At 41.0% G+C, this 22,863-nt stretch overlaps 1 protein-coding gene and 1 long non-coding RNA gene across 9 annotated transcripts; one reads left to right on the forward strand and one right to left on the reverse strand.

The window, feature by feature from the left end:
* Nucleotides 1-137: 137 nt before the first annotated feature.
* LOC106569139 (uncharacterized) lies at nucleotides 138-20,737 on the reverse strand. 8 transcript variants are annotated; one of them, XM_014140151.2, is made up of 12 exons: nucleotides 20,432-20,737; nucleotides 19,993-20,126; nucleotides 17,430-17,545; nucleotides 15,559-15,645; nucleotides 14,275-14,324; nucleotides 12,991-13,130; nucleotides 12,792-12,870; nucleotides 12,540-12,665; nucleotides 1,916-2,005; nucleotides 1,707-1,790; nucleotides 1,255-1,411; nucleotides 138-1,060 (listed from the first exon to the last, which is right to left on the reverse strand). In XM_014140151.2, the coding sequence occupies exons 1-12, from the start codon at nucleotides 20,551-20,553 to the stop codon at nucleotides 848-850; spliced, it is 1,398 nt and encodes a 465-aa protein (XP_013995626.1). In that variant the 5' UTR covers nucleotides 20,554-20,737; the 3' UTR covers nucleotides 138-847. The 8 variants fall into 8 exon arrangements, with proteins under 8 accessions (XP_013995626.1, XP_013995625.1, XP_013995624.1 ...); XM_014140150.2 differs by having other exon boundaries at nucleotides 138-1,072; XM_014140149.3 differs by having other exon boundaries at nucleotides 17,388-17,545.
* Nucleotides 18,903-19,526, forward strand: LOC145860341 (uncharacterized). Its single transcript, XR_014380338.1, has 2 exons — nucleotides 18,903-19,137; nucleotides 19,192-19,526. It is a non-coding gene; the product is annotated as an uncharacterized LOC145860341 (long non-coding RNA).
* Nucleotides 20,738-22,863: the final 2,126 nt, after the last annotated feature.

A 22,863-nucleotide genomic window follows, 5' to 3' on the forward strand; every position in this document is an offset into this window, starting at 1 on the left:
TAAGCCAAGGCAAAATGCTGTGTTCTTATGCTATGTGGGCGCCATGCCATTTTTACCTGTCTAGTTTTTGGTGACTTAGTTCTCAAAGATTCTTATTTAAAAAATATATATTGCTCCATTATATTTATACACTGAAATCTTTACACATGGGTTTTTATTGTATATAAAACAATACAAACTTATAAGAATGACAACAAGAATAAGATCTAATGGGTATTGTGAATAGGTGAGCTATAAGGAGTGGTTATTATAGCACCACAAGACTCACTATACGGCTTCCGTATAATAACGGATGGGATATGAACACTATACCACGTACAGAAGTGACAAAAAAAATTGTGAATTAGAGGCAACAATACAAAAGTAAGCTCAAGAATGAAAAGCTAAGTCCACAGCAAACTGCTCCATCTAGCAGCCATGTCTGATGAAATGGACATACAGTGAATTTGTTAAGCAGTGCAACTGGCTGCTTCTGCTCCCAGCAATGAGTAGAAACTAAGTCAAATGCCGTTATCCTTTAAGCAAAAAAACAAAAACAGGTCGCACACTTGCTAGAGTATACACTTAAAATTACAGCAATAAACCTTTCAACCACCGAATTAGGACAAAATAAAGAATCATGTACACACCGTACAAACTGAAAATTTAGAAAACTGAAGTCTTAAAGTTCATCTTCTAATTGATCTATTTTGTCTAGTGACTCCAAAAGAAAGATAATTCAAGTGAGATAAAGAGGGATGGAGTTGATTGAAGCCTGTATACAGTAAGGTCGGTGCAGCATGGAGGGTTGGGTACAATGGAGGGTTGGGTACAGAGATCTATGCACCCGTCTCTATGATTAGGTTACTCAATCACTGACATCCATGTCGTCCTCTTCGTGGTGGTCGACGTCCTCTTCGCGGTGGTCGTCACCATTGACTTTGGGAGTCTCAGTGCCATTGCCTTCCACTGAGTGAGGAGACTGGGCTCCGGAGTCCTGGTCGGAATCCTTCTTGTCCAGCCTCTCCCTCTCCTTCTCACTGTCGTAGCCCTGCTCTTCCTCATCATAGTCTCTGGTGACCTGCAAAGACATCTAGGACATTTGAAATGATTAAGTTTCATATTTCTGAAACTCATTTCATATTACTTGTTTTTCATTTAAATACAGTGAGTAATGCTAGATCTGAGGTCAAAAGCCAGAAGGAAGAATAAGCGTGGACAGCCTACACATCTTACATAACTTAAGACAAATCAGTTTCAGTCAGTGCGGCTTACCTTCACGTCGCCTTTCTCTCCATCAGTTTTCTTTTCCCGTTCCTTATCTTTACTCCTTTCTTTCTTTTCCTTCCGTTCCTCCCGACTGCGGTCTTTATCGCACCTGCGCTCTCGATCATTCTGTCTTTCCTTGTCCCTCTTCTTCTCCTTCTTATGTCTGTAGAGAGGAAAGGTTAAAGCTTATGAAACAAAGTCTCAATGTGTGTAGACAGTCCAACATTGTTTATTTTCAGGTCTCTTAAAAGAACCCTTGACATTTGAAATCTAAATAAATTGAGGGCATTCACACTGTAAACAAAATGTCTAGAAGATCATCTCATTCACACTCTCAAAGTAGCCACCAATACCACTGGCATTTCGTAAATGTGTCCCCTTAGGAAATTATTTCCTATGAGAAGCAATCAATAATATAAACGGCAATAACGAGACCATAGATAGGCCAAAATATCCACCTTCTAGGAGAGGGAGTCCTGGAAACTTTCCTCTTGGGGGATTTCTTAGGAGATCGGCTGGCGCTGCGACTCTTCCTCCGCCTTCTGTACTCAAGAGCAACAAAATGAAAAAAATTAATTTCACAAGTAGTAAATATCTGACCAATCAACATGTTTTGGCAGCATGGAGAAACAGACGTGTGGCTCTAACCAAACAAAGCTGCACTCACCTATCTATACTGCGAGACCTCCTGGTAGTGCTGTAGCTTTTTGGAGGTGTTTTGGAGCACTTTTTATCCCGCTCCTCTTTCTTCCTATCCCTGTGGTTCAGAGACAAGTTGGTTACATCTGATCAAATTTTGGTATTATATATACAGTGCCTTGACTTTTTCCACATTGTTACGTTACAGCCTTATTCTAAAATGGATTAAATAAAACGATTTGCTCAGCAATCTACACACAATACCCCATAATGACAAAGCGAAAACAGGTTTGACATTTTTGCTAATTTATTAAACATAACAGAAATACCTTTTTATTAAGTATTCAGACCTTTTGCTATGAGACTCAAATGAGCTCAGGTGCATCCTGTTTCCATAGATCATCCTTCAGATGTTTCTACAACTTGATTGGAGTCAACCTGTGGTAAATTCAGTTGATTGGATATTATTTGGAAAAGGCCCACACGTGTCTATACAAGGTCCCACAGTTGACAATGCATGTCAGGGCAAAAACAAAGCCATGATGTCGAAGGAATTGTCCGTAGAGCTCCGAGACAGGATTGTGTCGAGGCACAGATCTGGGGAAGGGTACCAAAACATTTCTGCAACATTGAAGGTCCCCAAGAACACAGTGGCCTCCAACATTCTTAAATGGAAGAAGTTTGGAACCATCACGACTCTTCCTAGAGCTGTCCGCCCGGCCAAACTGAGCAATCGGGGGAGAAGGGCCTTGGTCAGGCAGGTGACCAAGAACCCGGTGGTCACTGACAGAGCTCCAGAGTTCCTCTGTGGAGATGGGAGAAACTTCCAGAAGGACAACCATCTCTGCAGCATTCTACCAATTAGGCCTTTATAGAAGAGTGGCCAGAAAGAAGGCACTCCTCAGTAAAAGGCACATGACAGCCCACTTGGAGTTTGCCAAAAGGCACCTAAAGTCTCTCAGTCCATGAGAAACAAGACTCTGGTCTGATGAAACCAAGATTGAACTCTTTGGCCTGAATGCCAAGCATCACGTCTGGAGGAAACCTGGCACAATCCCTACAGTGAGGCATGGTGGTTGCAGCATCATGCTGTGGGGATGTATTTCAGCAGCAGGGACTGGGGAGTCTAGTCAGGATCGAGGCAAAGATGAACAGAGCAAAGTACAGAGATCCTTGATGAAAAACCTGCTCCGGAGCGCTCAGGACCTCAGACTGGGGCGAAGGTTCACCTTCCAACAACGACCCTAAGCACACAGCCAAGACAACACAGGAGTGGTTTCGGGACAAGTTTCTGAATGTTCTCGAGTGGCCCAACCAGAGCCCGCACTTTAACCCAATTAAACATCTCTGGAGAAATGAAAATGGCTATGCAGAAACGTTCCCCATCCAACCTGACAGAGCTTGAGAGGGATCTGCAGAGAAACTTCCCAAACGCAGGTGCGCAAAGCTTGTAGCGTCTTACCCAAGATGACTCGAGGCTATAATAGTTGCCAAACGTGCTTCAAAGTACTGAGTACTTATGTAAAATGTGATTGCTCATTTATAAAATAAATAAAAACTAACATGTCTAAAAAAACAGTTTTTTGCTTTGTCATTATGGGGTATTGTGTATCGATTAGGCCATCATTGTAAATAAGAATTTGTTCTTAACTGACTTGCCTAGTTAAATAAAGGTTAAATCAAAAGTTTGGAAACACCTACTCATTCAAGGGTTTTTCTTTATTTTGACTATTTTCTGAATAATAGTGAAGACATTAAACTATGAAATAACACATATGGAATCATGTGTTAAATCAAAATATATTTCATTTGACTTTCTTCAGTAGCCACCCTTTGCAAACAGGAAAGGAAGACCCAGAGTTACCTCTATGGCAGAGAATAAGTTCATTAGAGTTACAAGTCTCAGAAATGTCATCCCAAATAAATGCTTCACAGAGTTCAAGTAACAGACACAACAACAGTTCAGAGGAGACTGTGTGAAATCAGGCCTTCATGGTCCAATTGCTGCAAAGAAACCACTACCAAAGGACACCAATAATAAGAATAGACCTGCTTGGGCCAAGAAACACGAGGAATGGACATTAGACTGGTGGAAATCTGTCCTCTGGTCTGATGAATTCAAATGACATCTTTGGTTCCAACCGCTGTCTTTGTGAGACGGGGAGTACGTGAACGGATGATCTCCACGTGTGGAGGTGGTGGTGTGATGGTGCTTTGCTGGTAACACAGTCAGTGATTTATTTAGAATTCAAGGCACACTTAACTAGCATGGCTACCACAGCATTCTGCAGCAATACGTTATCCCATCTGGTTTGCGGTTAGTGGGACTATCAATTGTTTTTCAACAGGACAATGACCCAACACACCTCCAGGCTGTGTAAGGGCTATTTGACCAAGGAGAGTGATGAGTGCTGCATCAGATGACCTGGCCTCCACAATCACCCGACCTCAACCCAATTGAGATGGTTTGGAATGAGTTGGACCGCAGAGTGAAGGAAAAGCAGTCAACAAGTTCTCAGCATATGTGGGAACTACTTCAAGACTGTTGGAAAAGCATTCCAGGTGAAGCTGGTTGAGAGAATGCCAAGAGTGTGCAAAGCTGTCAACAAGGGTGGTTCCTTTGAAGAATCTCATATTTTGACTTGTTTAACACTTTTTTGGTTACTACATGATTCCATGTGTTATTTCATAGTTAATGTCTTCACTATTATTCTGCAATGTAGAAAATAGTCAAAAATAAACAAAAACCCTTGAATGAGTTGGTGTCCAAACATACATACACTACCGTTCAAAATGTCCTTGTTTTCCATGAAAACATACTTGAATTTAATTAGCAAAATAGTCAAAACGCTGACATGGTAATAAATAATGATTTTTAATTTAAATAATAATTGTGTCCTTCAAACTTTGCTTTTGTCAAAGAATCCTCCATTTGCAGCAATTACAGCCTTGCAGACCGTTGTCAATTTGTTGAGGTAATCTGAAGAGATTTCACCCCATGCTTCCTGACGCACCTCCCACAAGTTGGATTGGCTTGATGGGCACTTATGTACCATACGGTCAAGCTGCTCCCACAACAGCTCAATAGGGTTGAGATCCAGTGACTATAATGGAGTGGCCAGCACAGACAGAATACCAGCTGACTTTTCTTCCCTAAATAGTTCTTGCATAGTTTGGAGCTGTCCTTTGGGTCATTGTCCTGTTGTAGGAGGAACTTGGCTCCAATTAAGCACCGTCCACAGGGTATGGCATGGCGTTGCAAAATGGAGTGATAGCCTTCTTTCTTCAAGATCTTTTACCCTGTACAAATCTCCCACTTTACCACCACCAAAGCACCGCCAGACCATCACATTGCCTCCACCATGCTTGACAGATGGCATCAAGCACTCCAGCGTCTTCAAATTTTTTCTGCATCTCACGAATATTCTTCTTTGTGATCCGAACACCTCAAACATAGATTCGTCTGTCCATAACACTTTTTTCCAATCTTCCTCTGTCCAGTGTCTGTGTTCTTGTGCCCATCTTAATCTTTTATTTTTATTGGCCAGTCTGAGATACAGCTTTTTCTTTGCAACTCTGCCTAGAAGGCCAGCATCCGGGAATCGCCTCTTCACTGTTGACGTTGAGACTGGTGTTTTGCGGGTACTATTTAATGAAGCTGCCAGTTGAGGACTTGTGAGGCGTCTGTTTCTCATACTAGACACTAATGTACTTGTCCTCTTGCTCAGTTGTGCACCGGGGCCTCCAACTCTTTCTATTCTGTTTAGAGCCAGTTTGCTCTGTTCTGTGAAGGGAGTCGTACACAGAGTTGTACGAGATCTTCAGTTTCTTGGCAATTTCTCGCATGGAATAGCCTTCATTTCTCAGAACAAGAATAGACTGACGAGTTTCAGAAGAAAGGTCTTTGTTTCTGGACATTTTGAGCCTGTAATCGAACCCACAAATGCTAATGCTCCAAATACTCAACTAGTCTAAACAAGGCCAATTTATTGTTTCTTCAAATGGGCGGCAGGTAGCCTAGTGGTTAGAGCGTTGGACTTGCTTTGGACTTGTAACCGAAAGGTTGCGAGATCGAATACCCGAGCTGACGATGTAAAAATCTGTCATTCTGCCCCTGAACAAGGCAGTTAACCCACTGTTACTAGGCCGTCATTGAAAATAAGAATTTGTTCTTAACTGACTTGCCTTGTTAAAGTAAAAGAAACATTTTATTTAAAAAAATGCAGGAAAAGTTTTCAGCTGTGCTAAAATATTGCAAAAGGGTTTTCTAATGATCAATTAGCCTTTTAAAAATGATAAACTTGGATTAGCTAACAACGTGCCATTAGAACACAGGAGTGATGGTTGCTGATAATGGGCCTCTGTACGCCAATGTACAGTGGGGGAAAAAAGTATTTGATTCCCTGCTGATTTTGTACGTTTGCCCACTGACAAAGAAATGATCAGTCGATAATTTTAATGTTAGGTTTATTTGAACAGTGAGAGACAGAATAACAACAAAATTCAGAAAAACGCATGTCAAAAATGTTATAAATTGATTTGCATTTTAATGAGGGAAATAAGTATTTGACCCCTCTGCAAAACATGACTTAGTGGCAAAACCCTTGTTGGCAATCACAGAGGTCAGACGTTTCTTGTAGTTGGCCACCAGGTTTGCACACATCTCAGGAGGGATTTTGTCCCACTCTTTGCAGATCTTCTCCAAGTCATTAAGGTTGAGGCTGACATTTGGCAACTCGAACCTTCAGCTCCCTCCACAGATTTTCTATGGGATTAAGGTCTGGAGACTGGCTAGGCCACTCCAGGACCTTAACCTGTTGGGTCTAGGGGGCAGCATTTGCACGTCTGGATAAAAAAAATGTACCCGATTTAATCTGGTTACTAATCCTACCCAGTAACTAGAATATGCATATACTTATTATATATGGATAGAAAACACTCTAAAGTTTCCAAAACTGTTTGAATGGTGTCTGTGAGTATAACAGAACTCATTTGGCAGGCAAAACCCTGAGACATTTTCTGACAGGAAGTGGATACCTGATGTGTTGTATTGACTTTAAACCTATCCCATTGAAAAACACAGGGGTTTAGGAATATTTTGGCACTTCCTATTGCTTCCACTAGATGTCACCAGCCTTTACAAAGTGTTTTGAGTCTTCTGGAGGGAGATCTGACCGAACAAGAGCCATGGAACGGTGATGTCCCATTAGACACCTGGCGCGCTACTTCATGTTGGGTACCCTCGTTCCAATACGTTATAAAAGGCTATGCATTCGTCCACCTTGAATATTATTCATGTTCTGGTTAAAAAAGGCCCTAATGATTTATGCTATACAACGTTTGACATGTTTGAACGAACGGAAATATATTTTTTCCCCTCGTTCATGACGAGAAGTCCGGCTGGCTTACATCATGTGCTAACGAGACGGAGATTTTTGGACATAAATGATGAGCTTTTTTGAACAAAACTACATTCGTTATGGACCTGTGATACCTGGAAGTGACATCTGATGAAGAGAATCAAAGGTAATGGATTATTTACATAGTATTTTCGATTTTAGATCTCCCCAACATGACGTCTAGTCTGTATCGCAACGCGTATTTTTCTGGGCACAGTGCTCAGATTATTGCAAAGTGTGATTTCCCAGTAAGGTTATTTTTAAATCTGGCAAGTTGATTGCGTTCAAAAGATGTAAATCTATAATTCTTTAAATGACAATATAATATTTTACCAATGTTTTCTAATTTTAATTATTTAATTTGTGACGCTGACTTGACTGCCGGTTATTGGAGGGAAACGATTTCCTCAACATCAATGCCATAGTAAAACGCTGTTTTTGTATATAAATATGAACTTGATAGAACTAAAAATGCATGCATTGTCTAACATAATGTCCTAGGAGTGTCATCTGATGGAGATTGTAAAAGGTTAGTGTATCATTTTAGCTGGTTTTATGGTTTTGGTGACCCTGTCTTTGACTTGACAAAACATTACACACAACTCTTGTAAATGTACTGTCCTAACATACTCTAAATTTATGCTTTCGCCGTAAAACCTTTTTGAAATCGTAAAACGTGGTTAGATTAAGGAGATGTTTATCTTTCAAATGGTGTAACATAGTTGTATTTTTGAAAAATTTGAATTTTGACATTTATTTGGATTCAAATTTGCCGCTCTTGAAATGCACCTGCTGTTGATGGAGTGCACCACAGGTGGCACGCTAGCGTCCCACCTAGCCCCAAGAGGTTAATGTGCTTCTTCTTGAGCCACTCCTTTGTTGCCTTGGCCATGTGTTTTGGGTCATTGTCATGCTGGAATACACATCCACGACCCGTTTTCAATGCCCTGGCTGAGGGAAGGAGGTTCTCACCCAAGATTTGACGGTACATGGCCCCGTCCATCATCCCTTTGATGCGGTGAAGTTGTCCTGTCCCCTTAGCAGAAAAACACCCCCAAAGCATAATGTTTCCACCTCCATGTTTGACGGTGGAGATGGTGTTCTTGGGGTCATAGGCAGCATTCCTCCTCCTCCAAACACGGCAAGTTGAGTTGATGTCAAAGAGCTCCATTTTGGTCTCATCTGACCACAACGCTTTCACCCAGTTGTCCTCTGAATCATTCAGATGTTCATTGGCAAACTTCAGACGGGCATGTATATGTATTCTTGAGCAGGGGGACCTTCACGGCGTAGAGTGTTACCAATTGTTTTCTTGGTGACTGCCTTGAGATCATTGACAAGATCCTCCCGTGTAGTTCTGGGCTGATTCCTCACCGTTCTCATGATCATTGCAACCCCACGAGGTGAGATCTTGCATGGAGCCCTAGGCCGAGGGATACTGACAGTTCTTTTGTGTTTCTTCCATTTGCAAATAATCGCACCAACTGTTGTCACCTTCTCACCAAGCTGCTTGGCGATGGTCTTGTAGCCCATTCCAGCCTTATGTAGGTCTACAATCTTGTCCCTGACATCCTTGGAGAGCTCTTTGGTCTTGGCCATGGTGGAGAGTTTGGAATCTGATTGATTGATTGCTTCTGTGGACAGGTGTCTTTTATACAGGTAACAAACTGAGATTAGGAGCACTCCCTTTAAGAGTGTGCTCCTAATCTCAGCTCGTTACCTGTATAAAAGACACCTGGGAGCCAGAAATCTTTCTGATTGAGAGGGGGGTCAAATACTTATTTCCCTCATTAAAATGCAAATCAATTAATAACATTTCTGACATGCGTTTTTCTGGATTTTTTTGTTATTCTGTCTCTCACCGTTCAAATAAACCTACCATTAAAATTATAGACTGATCATTTCTTTGTCATCAGGCAATAGTACAAAATCAGCAGGGGATCAAAAACTTTTTCCCCTCACTGTAGATATAAAGAAAAGTCAGCTGTTTCCAGCTACAATAGTCATTTACATTAATGTCTACACTATTTCTGATCAATTTGATGTTATTTAATGGACATTGTTTTTTGCTTTTCTTTCAAAAATGTCTAAGTGACGGCAAACTTTTGAACAGTAGTGTACATTTTATATTCAGTTTAAGGCGGAAGTTTACATCCACCTTAGCCAAATACATTTAAACTCAGTTTCACAATTCCTGACATTTAATCCTAGTAAAAATTCCATGTCTTAGTTAGGATCACCACTTTATTTTAAGAATGTGATATGTCAGAATAATAGAAAAGAGAATGATTTATTTCAGCTTTTATTTCTTTCATCACATTCCCAGTGGGTCAGAAGTTTACATACACTCAATTAGTATTTGGTTTAAATTGGGTCAAATGTTTTGGGTAGCTTTCTACAATAAGTTGGGTGAACTTTGACCCATTCCTCCTGACAGAGCTGGTGTAACTAAGTCAGGTTTGTAGGCCTCCTTGCTCGCACATGCTTTTTCAATTCTGCCCGCAGATTGTCTATAGGATTGAGGTCAGGGCTTTGTGATGGCCACTCCAATACCTTGACTTTGTTGTCCTTAAGCCATTTTGCCACAACTTTGGAAGTATGCTTGGGGTCATTGTCCATTTGGAAGACCCATTTGCGACCAAGCTTTAACTTCCTGACTGATGTCTTGAGATGTTGCTTCAATATATCCACATACTTTTCCTCCTCATGATGCCATCTATTTTGTGAAGTGCACCAGCCTCTCCTGCAGCAAAGCATCCCCACAACATGATGCTGCCACCGCCGTGCTTCACGTTTGGGATGGTGTCCTTCAGCTCGCAAGCCTCCCCCTTTTTCCTCCAAACATAACAATGATCATTATAGCCAAACAGTTCTATTTTTGTTTCATCAGACCAGAGGCCATTTCTCCAAAAAGTAGGATCTTTGTCCCCATGTGCAGTTGCAAACCGTAGTCTGGCTTTTTTATGCCGGTTCCTGAGCAGTGGCTTCGTCCTTGCTGAGCGGCCTTTCAGGTTGTCGATATAGGACTCATTTTACTGTGGATACAGATACTTTTGTACCCGTTTCCTCCAGCATCTTCACAAGGTCCTTTGCTGTTGTCCTGGGATTGATTGCACTTTTCGCACCAAAGTACGTTCAACTCTAGGAGGCAGAACGCGTCTCCTTCCTGAGCGGTATGACAGCTGCGTGGTTCCATGGTGTTTATACTTGCGTACTATTGTTTGTACAGATGAACGTGGTACCTTAAGGCGTTTGGAAATTGCTCCCAAGGATGAACCAGACTTGTGGAGGTCTACAAAGGTTTTGGCTGATTTCTTTTGATTTTCCCATGATGTCAAGCAAAGAGGCAGTGAATTTGAAGGTAGGCCTTGAAATACATCCACAGGTACACCTCCAATTGACTCGCATTATGTCAATTAACCTATCAGAAGCTTCTAAAGCCATTACATAATTTTTCTGGAATTTTCCAAGCTGTTTAAAGGCACAGTCAACTTAGTGTATGTAAGCTTCTGACCCACTGGAATTGTGATACAGTGAATTATAAGTGAAATAATCTGTCTGTAAACAATTGATGGAAAAATTACTTGTGTCATGCACAAAGTAGATGTCCTAACCGACTTGCCAAAACTATAGTTTGTTAACCTGTTGGGGCTAGGGGGCAGTATTTTCACGGCTGGATAAAAAAACGTACCGGATTTAATCTGGTTACTAATCCTACCCAGTAACTAGAATATGCATATACTTATTATATATGGATAGAAAACACCCTAAAATTTCTAAAACTGTTTGAATGGTGTCTGTGAGTATAACAGAACTCATTTGGCAGGCAAAACCCTGAGACAGATTCTGACAGGAAGTGGATACCTGATGTGTTGAATTACCTTTAAGCCTATGCCATTGAAACACACAGAGGCTTATTCATGTTTTGGCACTTCCTATTGCTTCCACTAGATGTCACCAGCCTTTACAAAGTGTTTTGAGTCTTCCACTGTGAGATCTGACCGAACAAGAGCCTTGGAACGGTGATGGCCGATTAGACTCTGGCGCGCGAGGTCATGTTGGGTACCCTCGTTCCAATACGTTTTAAAAGAGAATGCATTCGTCCACCTTGAATATTATTCATGTTCTGGTTAAAAAAGGCACTAATGATTTATGCTATACAACGTTTGACATGTTTGAACGAACGTAAATATATTTTCCCCCCTCGTTCATGAAGTGAAGTCCGGCGGGCTTAGATCATGTGCTAACAACACGGAGCTTTTTTGAACAAAACTACATTCGTTATGGACCTGGGATTCCTGGAAGTAACAACTGATGAAGAGAATCAAAGGTAATGGATTATTTACATAGTATTTTCGATTTTAGATCTCCCCAACATGGCGGTCTAGTCTGTATCGCAACGCGTATTTTTCTGGGCGCAGTGCTCAGATTATTGCAAAGTGTGATTTCCCAGTAAGGTTATTTTTAAATCTGGCAAGTCGATTGCGTTCAAGAGATGTAAATCTATAATTCTTTAAATGACAATATAATATTTTACCAATGTTTTCTAATATTAATTATTTAATTTGTTGTGCTGACTGGACTGCCGGTTATTGGAGGGAAACGATTTCCTGAACATCAACGCCATAGTAAAACGCTATTTTTGGATATAAATATGAACTTGATAGAACTAAAAATGCATGTATTGTCTAACATAATGTCCTAGGAGTGTCATCTGATGGAGATTGTCAAAGGTTAGTGCATAATTTTAGCTGGTTTTATGGTTTTGGTGACGCCTGTCTTTGAATTGACCAAACATTACACACAGCTATTGTCAATGTACTCTCCTAACATAATCTAACTTTATGCTTTCGCCGTAAAACCTTTTTGAAATCAGACAACGTGGTTAGATTAAGGAGATGTTTATCTTTCAAAGGGTGTAAGATAGTTGTATGTTTGAAAAATTTGAATTTTGACATTTATTTGGTTTCAAATTTGCCGCTCTTGAAATGCACCTGCTGTTGATGGAGTGCACCACAGGTGGCACGCTAGTGTCCCACATAGCCCCAAGAGGTTAACAAGAAATTTGTGTAGTGGTTGAAAAACAAGTTTTAATGACTCAATCCTAAATGTATGTAAACTACCAACTTCAACTGAATATATGGGATTAGAGCTGTGGTTAGGAGGTAGACAGTAACCTCAGGGCTGTCTTGGAAGTTATGAGTGTGCCGTTTGAGGATTAAGAATGGGTCAAGTCTGTGCTCTGTGGCTTACCTGGATTTACTTGGTGATGGTTTGCTCCTGTCTTTGGAGTGGGACCTCCCACTTCTCCTTCGAGGGCTCTTGGAGCGTCTCCTGCTCCTGGAGTGTGAACGTCGCTTAGATCTGCTCTTTGAACGCCTGCAGACCACGAACATCACACAGACACGACATCAATCTCTACCCTCAATATACATTTAAAAAACCTTTACTTATTTTTAACACAATCCAAATAATTTCTGTCAGGAAAACAGAGTTTGTGTTCACCTGTGTCTGGAGCGAGAACGGGACCTTCTGCGTCTGGACCTGGACCTGGAACGCGAGTGCTTCCTCTTGCTCTCCTTGTCTGCATAAACAAAACGTTAAAATTACTTGGGTACAGCAAATAATAGCTTTTAGCTAGGGCTAACGGTATTTATCTGAGATGTAAGGTATGTTTTGGAGATGCAATGCTTTGGCTACTCACTACCAGGCTCGATGGCAGCAGAGATTAGGGACTGGGCCTCTCTGACCCTCTTCATGGCCACTTCTATCTCTTTGTTGGAGGAGTCTGCCTTCAGGCCCGGATTCATGTTCATGTTCATCCCTACACCCATGTGGTTCATTCTGAAGAAGAGGACATTTTGTGGTGATTATAAACTGGGTAGTTTGGGTCCTGGATGGTGTTTGGCTGAAACAGCCACAGCATTCCAGTCATGTGTATATCAGACAATATACCTTGGGTATGATGCAAAACTACTTGTTTACTGTTACATTTCTATTAATAACCGGTTTATAATAGCAATAAGGTACCTCAGGGGTTTGTGGTATATGGCCAATATACCACTGCTAAGGGTCGTCTTTGCGTCGTGCCTAAGAACGGCCCTTAAGCGTGGTATATTTAAGTAATAAGGACCCAGGGGGTATGGTATATAGCTAATATACCACGGTTAAGGGCTGTTCTTAGGCACGACGCAAAGACGACCCTTAGCAATGGTATATTGGCCATATACCACAAACCCCTGAGGTACCTTATTGCTATTATAAACCGGTTATTAATAGAAATGTAACAGTAAACAAGTAGTTTTGCATCATACCCAAGGCCATTATAAACCGGGTGGTTCGAGCCCTGAATGTTGACTAGCTGAAAGCCGTGGTATATCATACTGTATACCATGGTTATGACAACAAACAAAAAAAAGTACTATTTATTGGTCTAATTATGTTGGTAACTAGTTTATAATAGACACCTCAGGGGTTTGTGGTATATGGCCAATATACCACGGCTAAGGGCTATATCCAGGTCGTGCCTAAGAACAGCCCTTAGCTGTGGTATATTGGCCATACACCACACCCCCTTGTGCCTTATTGCTTAAACATACCAACCCCTTCAGGACTTACTGCTTAATTATAAACTGGGTGGTTCCAGCCCCGAATGCTGATTGGCTGAAAGCCGTGGTATATCAGACCGTATACCACAGGTATGACAAACCATTTTTACTGCTCTAATTACTTTAGTAAGCAGTTTATAATAGCAATAAAGCCCCTCTGGGGTCCCTGGTATATGGCCAATATACCACAGCTAACGCGTTGTGCCTAAGAACAGCCCTTAGCCGTGGTATATTGGCCATATACCACACCCCCCGCGCCTTATTGCTTAATTAGAACACACTGGAGTGCAATCCAACAAATTAATGGCTCATAGGTGTTACTGGAGGTGAGCTAGTCTGATGTCTTATAATGGGAATTTTCTAGAGACACGATGACTTACTTTGGATCCACCTGCGTCATAAACTTCAGAAGCTGCTCAGTAGGAAAAGACTGGGGAAGAAGAGTGAAGTGTAAAATATATAATATACAAGTTAGAAATATAATTTCAACATTTCCCTTTTAACACCAGCATTTGCGTGTGCATACAGAACAATACTATATATACAAAAGTATGTGGACACCCCTTCAAATAAGTGGATTTGGCTATTTCAGCCACACTCATTGCTGAAAGATGTATAACATCGAGCACACAGCCATGCAATCTCCACAGACAAAAATTGGCAGAATGGCCTTACTGTAGAGCTCAGTGACTTTCAACGTGGCACTGTCATAGGATGCCACCATTCTAACAGCTCGCCAAATTTCTGCCCTGCTAGTGCTTCCCCGGTCAACTGTAAGTGCTGTTATTGTGAAGTGGAAACGTCTAGGAGCAACAGCGGCTCAGCCGCAAAGTGGTAGGCCACACAAGTTCACAGAACAGGGCCGCAGAGTGCTGAAGAGCATAAAATCGTCTGTCCTCGGTTGCAACACTCACTACAGAGTTCCAAATTGCCTCGAAGCAACATCAGCATAAGAACTGTTCGTCGGGAGCTTCCTGAAATGGGTTTCCATGGCCAAGCAGCCACACACAAGCCTAAGATCACCACGTGCAATGCCAAGCGTCGGCTGGAGTGGTGTAAATCTCGCCGGCATCTGACAGTCCGACGGACGAATCTAGGTTTGGAGGATGCCAGAAGCACACTACCTGCCCGAATGCATAATGCCAACTGTAAAGTTTGGTGGAGGAGTAATGGTCTGGGGTTGTTTTTTCATGAGTCGGGCTAGGCCCCTTAGTTCCAGTGAAAGGAAAGCTTAATGCTACAGCATACAATGACATTCTAGACGAGTCTGTGCTTCCAACTTTGGGGAAGGCCCTTTCCTGTTTCAGCATGGCAATGGTTTGTCGAGTCTGGTGTGGAAGAACTTGACTCCCCTGCAGAGCCCTGACGGCAACCCCATCAAACACCTTTGGGATGAATTGGAACGCCGACTGCAAGCCAGGCCTAATTGCCAAACATCAGTGCCCGACCTCACTAATGCTCGTGGCTGAATAGAAGCAAGTCCCCACAGCAATGTTCCAACATCTAGTGAAAAGCCTTTCCAGAAGAGTGGAGGCTATTATAGCAGCATAGAGGGGACCAACTCCATATTATTGCACATGATTTTGGAATGAGATGTTCGGCGAGCAGGTGTCCACATACTTTTGGTCATGTAGTGCATCTCCAGGTTGCAAGCAAACACTCACCTGGGGATTCATATTCATATTGGGGTTTGAAAACCCAAATGCTGCCATCGCATCCATGGAGGGACCACCGAAAGGATTGCCTCCCATCTAAAATGCAACACATCATTAACCCTTTCATTGTCTATTACTCTACTTTACAGACTAATGTCCCCATGGGGAAAATTTGTTGCAGTATCATGTACACCAGGGATCATCAACTAGATTCAGCCGAGGTCCAATTTTTTCTTGAGTGGATGGTCGGAACATAATTACAAATCATTTGTAGACTGCAAATTGATCGCAAGAATCCCAAACAGATATCATATTTGACTAAAACTTAATTTCAAAACCTTGCTTACATTTGTATAGATCATCTCTCTTTATTATGCATGGGAATACTTGGGAACAGATTTCCTAAATTTAAATCAATTGGAGCTGATTTCCTGGTGTTTTTACAGTCTTATGATCAACAACGAAAAATAAAAAAAGTTTATTTTGTTCGTTGCTAAGAAAGCTTGGGGAGCCAAATAAAACCACCTGCAAGCTAAACAGTTGGGGAACCCTGATGTACACATTTAAATTATATATATATAGAGAGATATATAACCGTGGTCATGTATATGCCTGTGTTCACGTGAGAGTGGACTTATCAGGGCATGTTCCATTTCATTAACTTAAGAACCAACATTGTCTTATGTCAGATGGCGTCACTCCTACGCAACGCCCGTCCCTTAAACAATCTGTCTTGTAGGAAGTGGAACTCTTATGTAAATATGAAAATTCCTGTTTTTTTTTTTATATCACTACGCTCGTATCCATGAAATAGGCAGAATAATTACCTAAATAAAATAAAAATTGTGACTGATATATTGGTTTGCAATTTTGAGAAAATAAACAAAACTGTGGCTATCTCCTGCACAAATAATGTGCAAGGACCTTGGTCGCCAGTGCAGTGACTTGATCAGCAGCTTTGCTAACTGTTGTAGCTAGCTTACTGACATAGCTGGCTAGCTCTACCTTTACTGACATGAAAAGCTTGCTTAGCCTGGTTAAATTACCCTGAAGTTGTAGACATGCAGCCTCAAAATGAGGGACCATTATCAGAAATCAGTCCGTAAGTCAGCATGTTTCTCTGCGATCGCTAACGTTTAACTTGTAAGTAACTTTGTATAATTGGCTCAGCTGAGTACAGCAGCTGACTCGGGAGGCTACTGCAATGACTCACGGCAGAACAGCTGCTTCATGAAAACTCATAAAAGTTAGTATCTGTAAACCCCCCCCACAAGTAAATAAATCAAAAATAAACTAATTTGGTCACAACATTTTTTATTTTAATGTTAAAATTAGCACTACTAAAGTAGTTTGCGAGCTAGCTTGTTTGAAGCGTTCAACAAATTGTGTACGCAGCACTAAGTAGGTAGCTTGTTGGTTAGCAGCAACGTTTCTCCTCTCGCAAGCTAATATTGGTCAAATTTATGCTAGCTTTTGTGCCCAGTCAAACTTCAGAAATACCGCTCATTGAAGCACAAAAACCCATAGCTAAATGTAAAATGACTAGAACTTCGTCACCAAAGAAACTTCATTATTGACCAATTTATTGTTTTATCTTAGATTAATACAGACAGTTTTGAGGCAGAAATTAGGTTCAGCAGACAATGTTACCTAGGTAGTATTTTCAAATGTTAGACAGCACATTGTAGCCAAACTACTTTTGATCTATCCCATACCTTTTGCAAGATACGAGAGAGATTAGCGCAGGCAGAATCGTTGCGCTATCTGACGTAAGACAATGAAGGACCACATAATTAAATTGAACAACAAAATATTTTATGTCTATGCTGAGGACCTACCTGTGGATAGGACATGGGGTTTGGTGTTGGGAGAAGTCCTACCTGTGGATTGGACATGGGGTTAGGTGTTGGAAGGAGACCTCCTCCGGACATAATCCCTGCAACAGCATTTGCTGGCGCCAGCAGTGACAAAGCCTTAGCCTCCTCTGGGATAACACCTACAGAAAAACAAAACAGGCATTATGGGAAGAAGAGAACGTCTACGTCTAGAATCTACTAAAGAGGAGAGACATTTTGAAAAACAAAAAGATTACTTGCTCAGGTATTCTTCAAACAAACATGTGTACAGGTTTCAATACTGTTACCTTTGATAGCTGCTAGATTTGAGAAGGTTTGTTCCCTTTATTCTTTTAATCATTGTAGATAGTTATTCTTCTAAGGTTGGGAAAAAAGTATATCACAATACACACTACTCCAGTGAACACTGCCAAGATTGTATCACCTGAACGTGTATTTTAAGTCATGAACCAAACGTTAGCTAGCACAGCGGCTTCTCCAGTGGGGTGTGCTCTCAATTTTCATATAGATTGAACAAGCGACTCACGTTGGTGGCTTCACTACTAAGGAGCACAGAGAAAAAAAAGGAAAAAAAAAAAAATCGAGATACACAAAACAAAAAGAATTTCAGAGAGTTGGAGGTCAACAGTAAATACTGTACAGTCACAGTTTCTACTACTTACCAGCAATATGTAGAAAAATAACCTAGCTAGCAATCAAATTCTAGGTAGGCGATATCTGCGCTCCCAAGAACCTTACTTGTCACTGCATCAAATATGCTTAAAATTAATGCTTTTTAATTAAGTTTAATAATCAACTTGGCAACATTAGATTGTTTTTTATGTCTGACTAATATAGGGCAAAAAAAACAACAACTATGGTTTCACATCTCAATGTTACCAATGCTACCTAAAAAAGGAAACATACAATATCTTAATCAAGATGCAACGGGAAAAATAACATTTTTCTTATTTTTACAGAAGACGCACAAACATACACACACCAAGACAGACACACATACGCACACACCCACACAAAAAAAACATTTAAAAAAGGGCACATGGGAGAGAGAATTTAGCTGCAGGAGACAAAACGGTTGGGTGGTATTTTCAGCAGGGCCTGGTTTACAGGACTGGCTGAGCCAGGAAAAAGAACTGTAAAACACAACAACAAAAAAGAAAGACCACTGTTAAAAGAGAGCGCACTGAACCAGTTGCCATTGTCATGTGGGTGGATATCTAAGACAATTAACGACAACTAGATAGTCAGCAACCTTAAAGTACAGTATCACTGGTCAACATAGAAAACACACAGCCTAGTTATTTGAATCTGCCAATTTGAGGGATAGCGAGTGTTGAGTGAGTGCATCTAATTTTTATCTAAACTAAAAAATTGGACACTAGATTGCGACAAGGGTTCACCCAACTCCCAAAACCAGGAAGTGCCTTAACGCTAAAGGTGAAAAAAGTATGAAATGCAGGTGTAGCAATAGCCGTATCATTGAGATGTATGTGTACTGTTCAGTGACCATTTGGATCCAATGAGAATTAGATTGGATGTTATACAGGTCAGATTATTAAAATACCTATTTTGATAAATAGACTTGTGAGTAGTCAAATAACATGTGTTATACATGTGATCTGCCTTATGGTAATATCTAAACTACTGCATTCCACTTAAACTAAAATACATAGAGAATAGAAAATGAGAGAAAGAAAGGACACAGAAAAAGAGAAAGAGAAGGGGTTGGGGGGCTGCTTGAATGCTTGCTGGCCTTTTGTAATTGTCTACAATCCCCTGTTGGCAGGCTGCTTGAATGCTTGCTGGCCTTTTGTAATTGTCTACAATCCCCTGTTGGCAGGCAGAGGACCACTTTCAGCCATCAAGGAGGGGGCTCTGCTTTTGCCTTCTCCACTACAACAAATCACACACACAAATAACAGAGATAAGTTTAATAGAGGATAGTCCAATATGGGGGAGAAAATAAAAAGCATGGTTAAGTTTTCATATACATGTAAGTTCCTCTCTGCTTTCTTTTGTCTGCCCGTACACAGTCTTGGCTTGTTCAGCTCTCTCAGTCGAAGCAAGTGCCGGTCCCTAAAGCAGATCTTGGTATACTGTGGTTACTGGTAGGGGGGGGGGGGGCAACGAATAGGCTCTGGAGACCACTAGACTTAAAGTCGTCTGTGTTGTTGTAGTGTCTATCAAGTCCAATACATCATGGGTGGCATTATGACCTTACAGTGTGGCAGTAGCTTTATATAATAAATTACGTGTATGGTGGGTATAAGTTTGGTATTTAGTTCCACAGTATACCAATGATATGGGTTGAGAGATCTGATATAGACATCTCTCATTGTAATTAGCAAGGCGATTGTACAAGACACTGGGAGAATGGCATGGCATCATTTATCACAGAATCAGATAGGCTTGTCAGATCGAGAATGGATACTAGGATCTGAAATAGCTAGGACACATGCTTAAATAGTATCTCAAACCACAGGATCATAGAACCCCATCATTAAATCAATGGGCGCGTCACTCTCCCATAACTACGTCATACAGTCAAGGATCATTCATACAGAAGAGGGGAGAACAAAGCACCAACCTTCGGCAAAAGGGACGACGATCAGCGCTCTGTCCACGAAGACTGTGTTAGTCAGATGCTGAGAAACCCCCACGGACTCCGACTCTTGGAACTTCACAAAACACACACGCGACGTCACTGGCAGAGGCGATTCACTGCAATACGTTAGTTTGTAAGTTAGTTAGATAGCAACAACATATAAGTAGATTGTATCCAACAAAACACCCCTGAAGTAACTAACCAACCTATTATCTTAGCTAACTCATGTTTCGTCTAATATTTTGGGGACGGCCAGCTTGGGCCTCCAATGCTAACGTTAGCTAGCGTTAGCTAAACTAAAGTTAATAATACTACTTATATGGAAATCAACCAAATCACAAATTGGTAGGAAATGAATAGTCAAATAACCAATAACGATGTCTAGTTTGCGACAAAAGTTAAATAAATATGAGTTACTTACTCTGGTGGAAACAATTTGAGTTCTTCAATGGTTCCAAGAAACCCGAACAGCATTCGCATCTGCTCGGATGTTGTGCTTGGCGACACGTTCGTCACTTGCACTACGTTCGTGGTACAATTCATTTTTTCACAATACAATTTTTAAAAGAAATATATAAACAATTACCCTTCGATTTGAGAAGGATTTTTCAGAAATGTACTTCTTTGCTATCCTAGCCGAAGACGTTTTATAAACTCAAACGTTCATCCCAATGTGTTTCGTCGCCATGTTGTAAGCGTGAATACACACATAAAAAAAACGGCATGCGCACTGTGAAAATCCTGCAGTGATGTAGATAGTTTACACGGGCGTGGATGGACAACTGGCGGCGGGAGGGCCGCCCCCCTTTTGAACGCCCCCGGATCAATTCAGTCAGGGTCTCAATTTACTGTTGCTGCAAGTTATGTAGAATAATATAATACACAAGGTACACTATCGTAATTTGGTTGTGAATCAGCAGTTTTTCTCTTATGTCAGTCACTGATAGTCACTCAATTAGTCCTTTTCAGCTAACATTTTTAGATTTTTAAATTAGTTTAGCAACCAGCTGTTTTTGATAGTCAGTCTCACTCAGGTATCATATTTAAACCTGCAAACATTTCTCTCCACCCTATGGACAAATGTGTTGAATTGCAGGAAATTAGATGTAAAACAGCACATTTGCATCTCTGCCCTATGGCAAAATGAGTAGAATTGAATGAAATTAGCTATAAAATGCAAAGTCTTCTCTCTGCCCCATGGCAAAATGTGTAGAATTGCGCATGTGTGTGTAGAAGTACGCAGAGCAACTGACTGTAGCCCCTCATGATGAATTTGCATTTTTTGGGGCCCCCACCCTGAGCTAGCGTGTAGTGTTTTGTTTATTTATACATTTTTTATTACAAGTACAAATTACAAATATCAGGCTCAAATATTTGTTATACAAATGATCCGCATTCAACAACTTACATCACTAGTAGTGTTAATGTGTGTTAGTAAAGGTCTGCTTCCCCCAGGAATCAAATTGTGAAATTTCTCACATTTCTGTGGCATGTAATAAACAGTGAACTATATTTCTAGGCAAATTGAAATAGATGGTGCAAGGCCAAGAGATATCTTGATCCCCCTGTTCAGATGGAAGTCATGATTAATAACAGACATTGACTATTTGAATATCTTATATCACAAAAGTGAAACAAACAAGCAAGAGCAATAATTGTATACAAATATTTTCAACTGTTTTAGTGGTCGGTTTATATCACTTTACATCAGTAGGAAATAATAGGACATGGATGTATTCATGATTTTATTACAATATTAGAGTAGGCCTAATCACTGTTCATGTGAGAGGTGTTAGTAACCAATGGCTTTATTGTTGAGGTCATTGATTTGAAAGTTATTAGGCTGCCAAGTGTTATGTGGATATTGACTATGTTTTCAACCAGAATGGGCACAGTAACATGTGTCAACTGAGACTTAGATGGTTTATGCAAATCTTTGCAGGAATGCAGTGTAGAAAATCAAAGCCTTCCTTTTATGCGCGTCAACAATAGGCCTTATATTCCCAACCAAAGCTTCACTCTGACGCTCAGTGTTTGTGTTTGGTACAAATCTGCCACAGCAACGTAACAATGGATTTGGTATTCATCTAAACGTTCACAGAGTTTTTCATGATCAGCTGTGGCAGCCGTTTAGTTTGATGAAAAATGTATACTTTTGTGCCTGTAACACAACAACAGGTGTTACAGTGAAATGCTTACTTACAAGCCCTTAACCAACAATGCAGTTTTATGAAAAATAAGTGTTAAGTAAAAAACTATTAAAGAGCATCAGTAAAATAACAATAGCGAGGCTATATACAGGGGGTACCAGTACAGAGTCAATGTGCGGGGGCACCGGTTAGTGGAGGTAATTGAGGTAATATGTACATGTAGTTAGAGTTAAAGTGACTATGCATAGATAATAAACAGAGAGTAGCAGCAGCGTAAAAGAGAGAGGGGGGGGGGGGCAATGCTTATAGTCTGGGTAGCCATTTGATTAGCTGTTCAGGAGTCTTATAGCTTGGGGGTAGAAGCTGTTTAGAAGTCTTTTGGACCTAGACTCCGGTACCGCTTGCCGTGCGGTAGCAGAGAGAACAGTCTATGACTAGGGTGGCTGGAGTCTTTGACAATTTTTAGGGCCTTCCTCTGACACAGCCTGGTATAGAGGTCCTGGATGGCAGGAGGCTTGGCCAAAGTGATGTACTGGGCCATACACACAACCCTTTGTAGTGCCTTGCGGTCGGAGGCTGAGCAGTTGCCATACCAGGCAGTGATGCAACCAGTCAGGATGCTCTCGATGGTGCAGCTGTATAACTTTTTGAGGATCTGAGGACCTGTTTTAGTGGTCTGTCTTTTCAGTCTCCTGAGGGGGAA

Source organism: Salmo salar, chromosome 14, assembly GCF_965601325.2.
Source record: "Salmo salar chromosome 14, fSalSal1, whole genome shotgun sequence".
Lineage (NCBI taxonomy): Eukaryota > Metazoa > Chordata > Actinopteri > Salmoniformes > Salmonidae > Salmo > Salmo salar.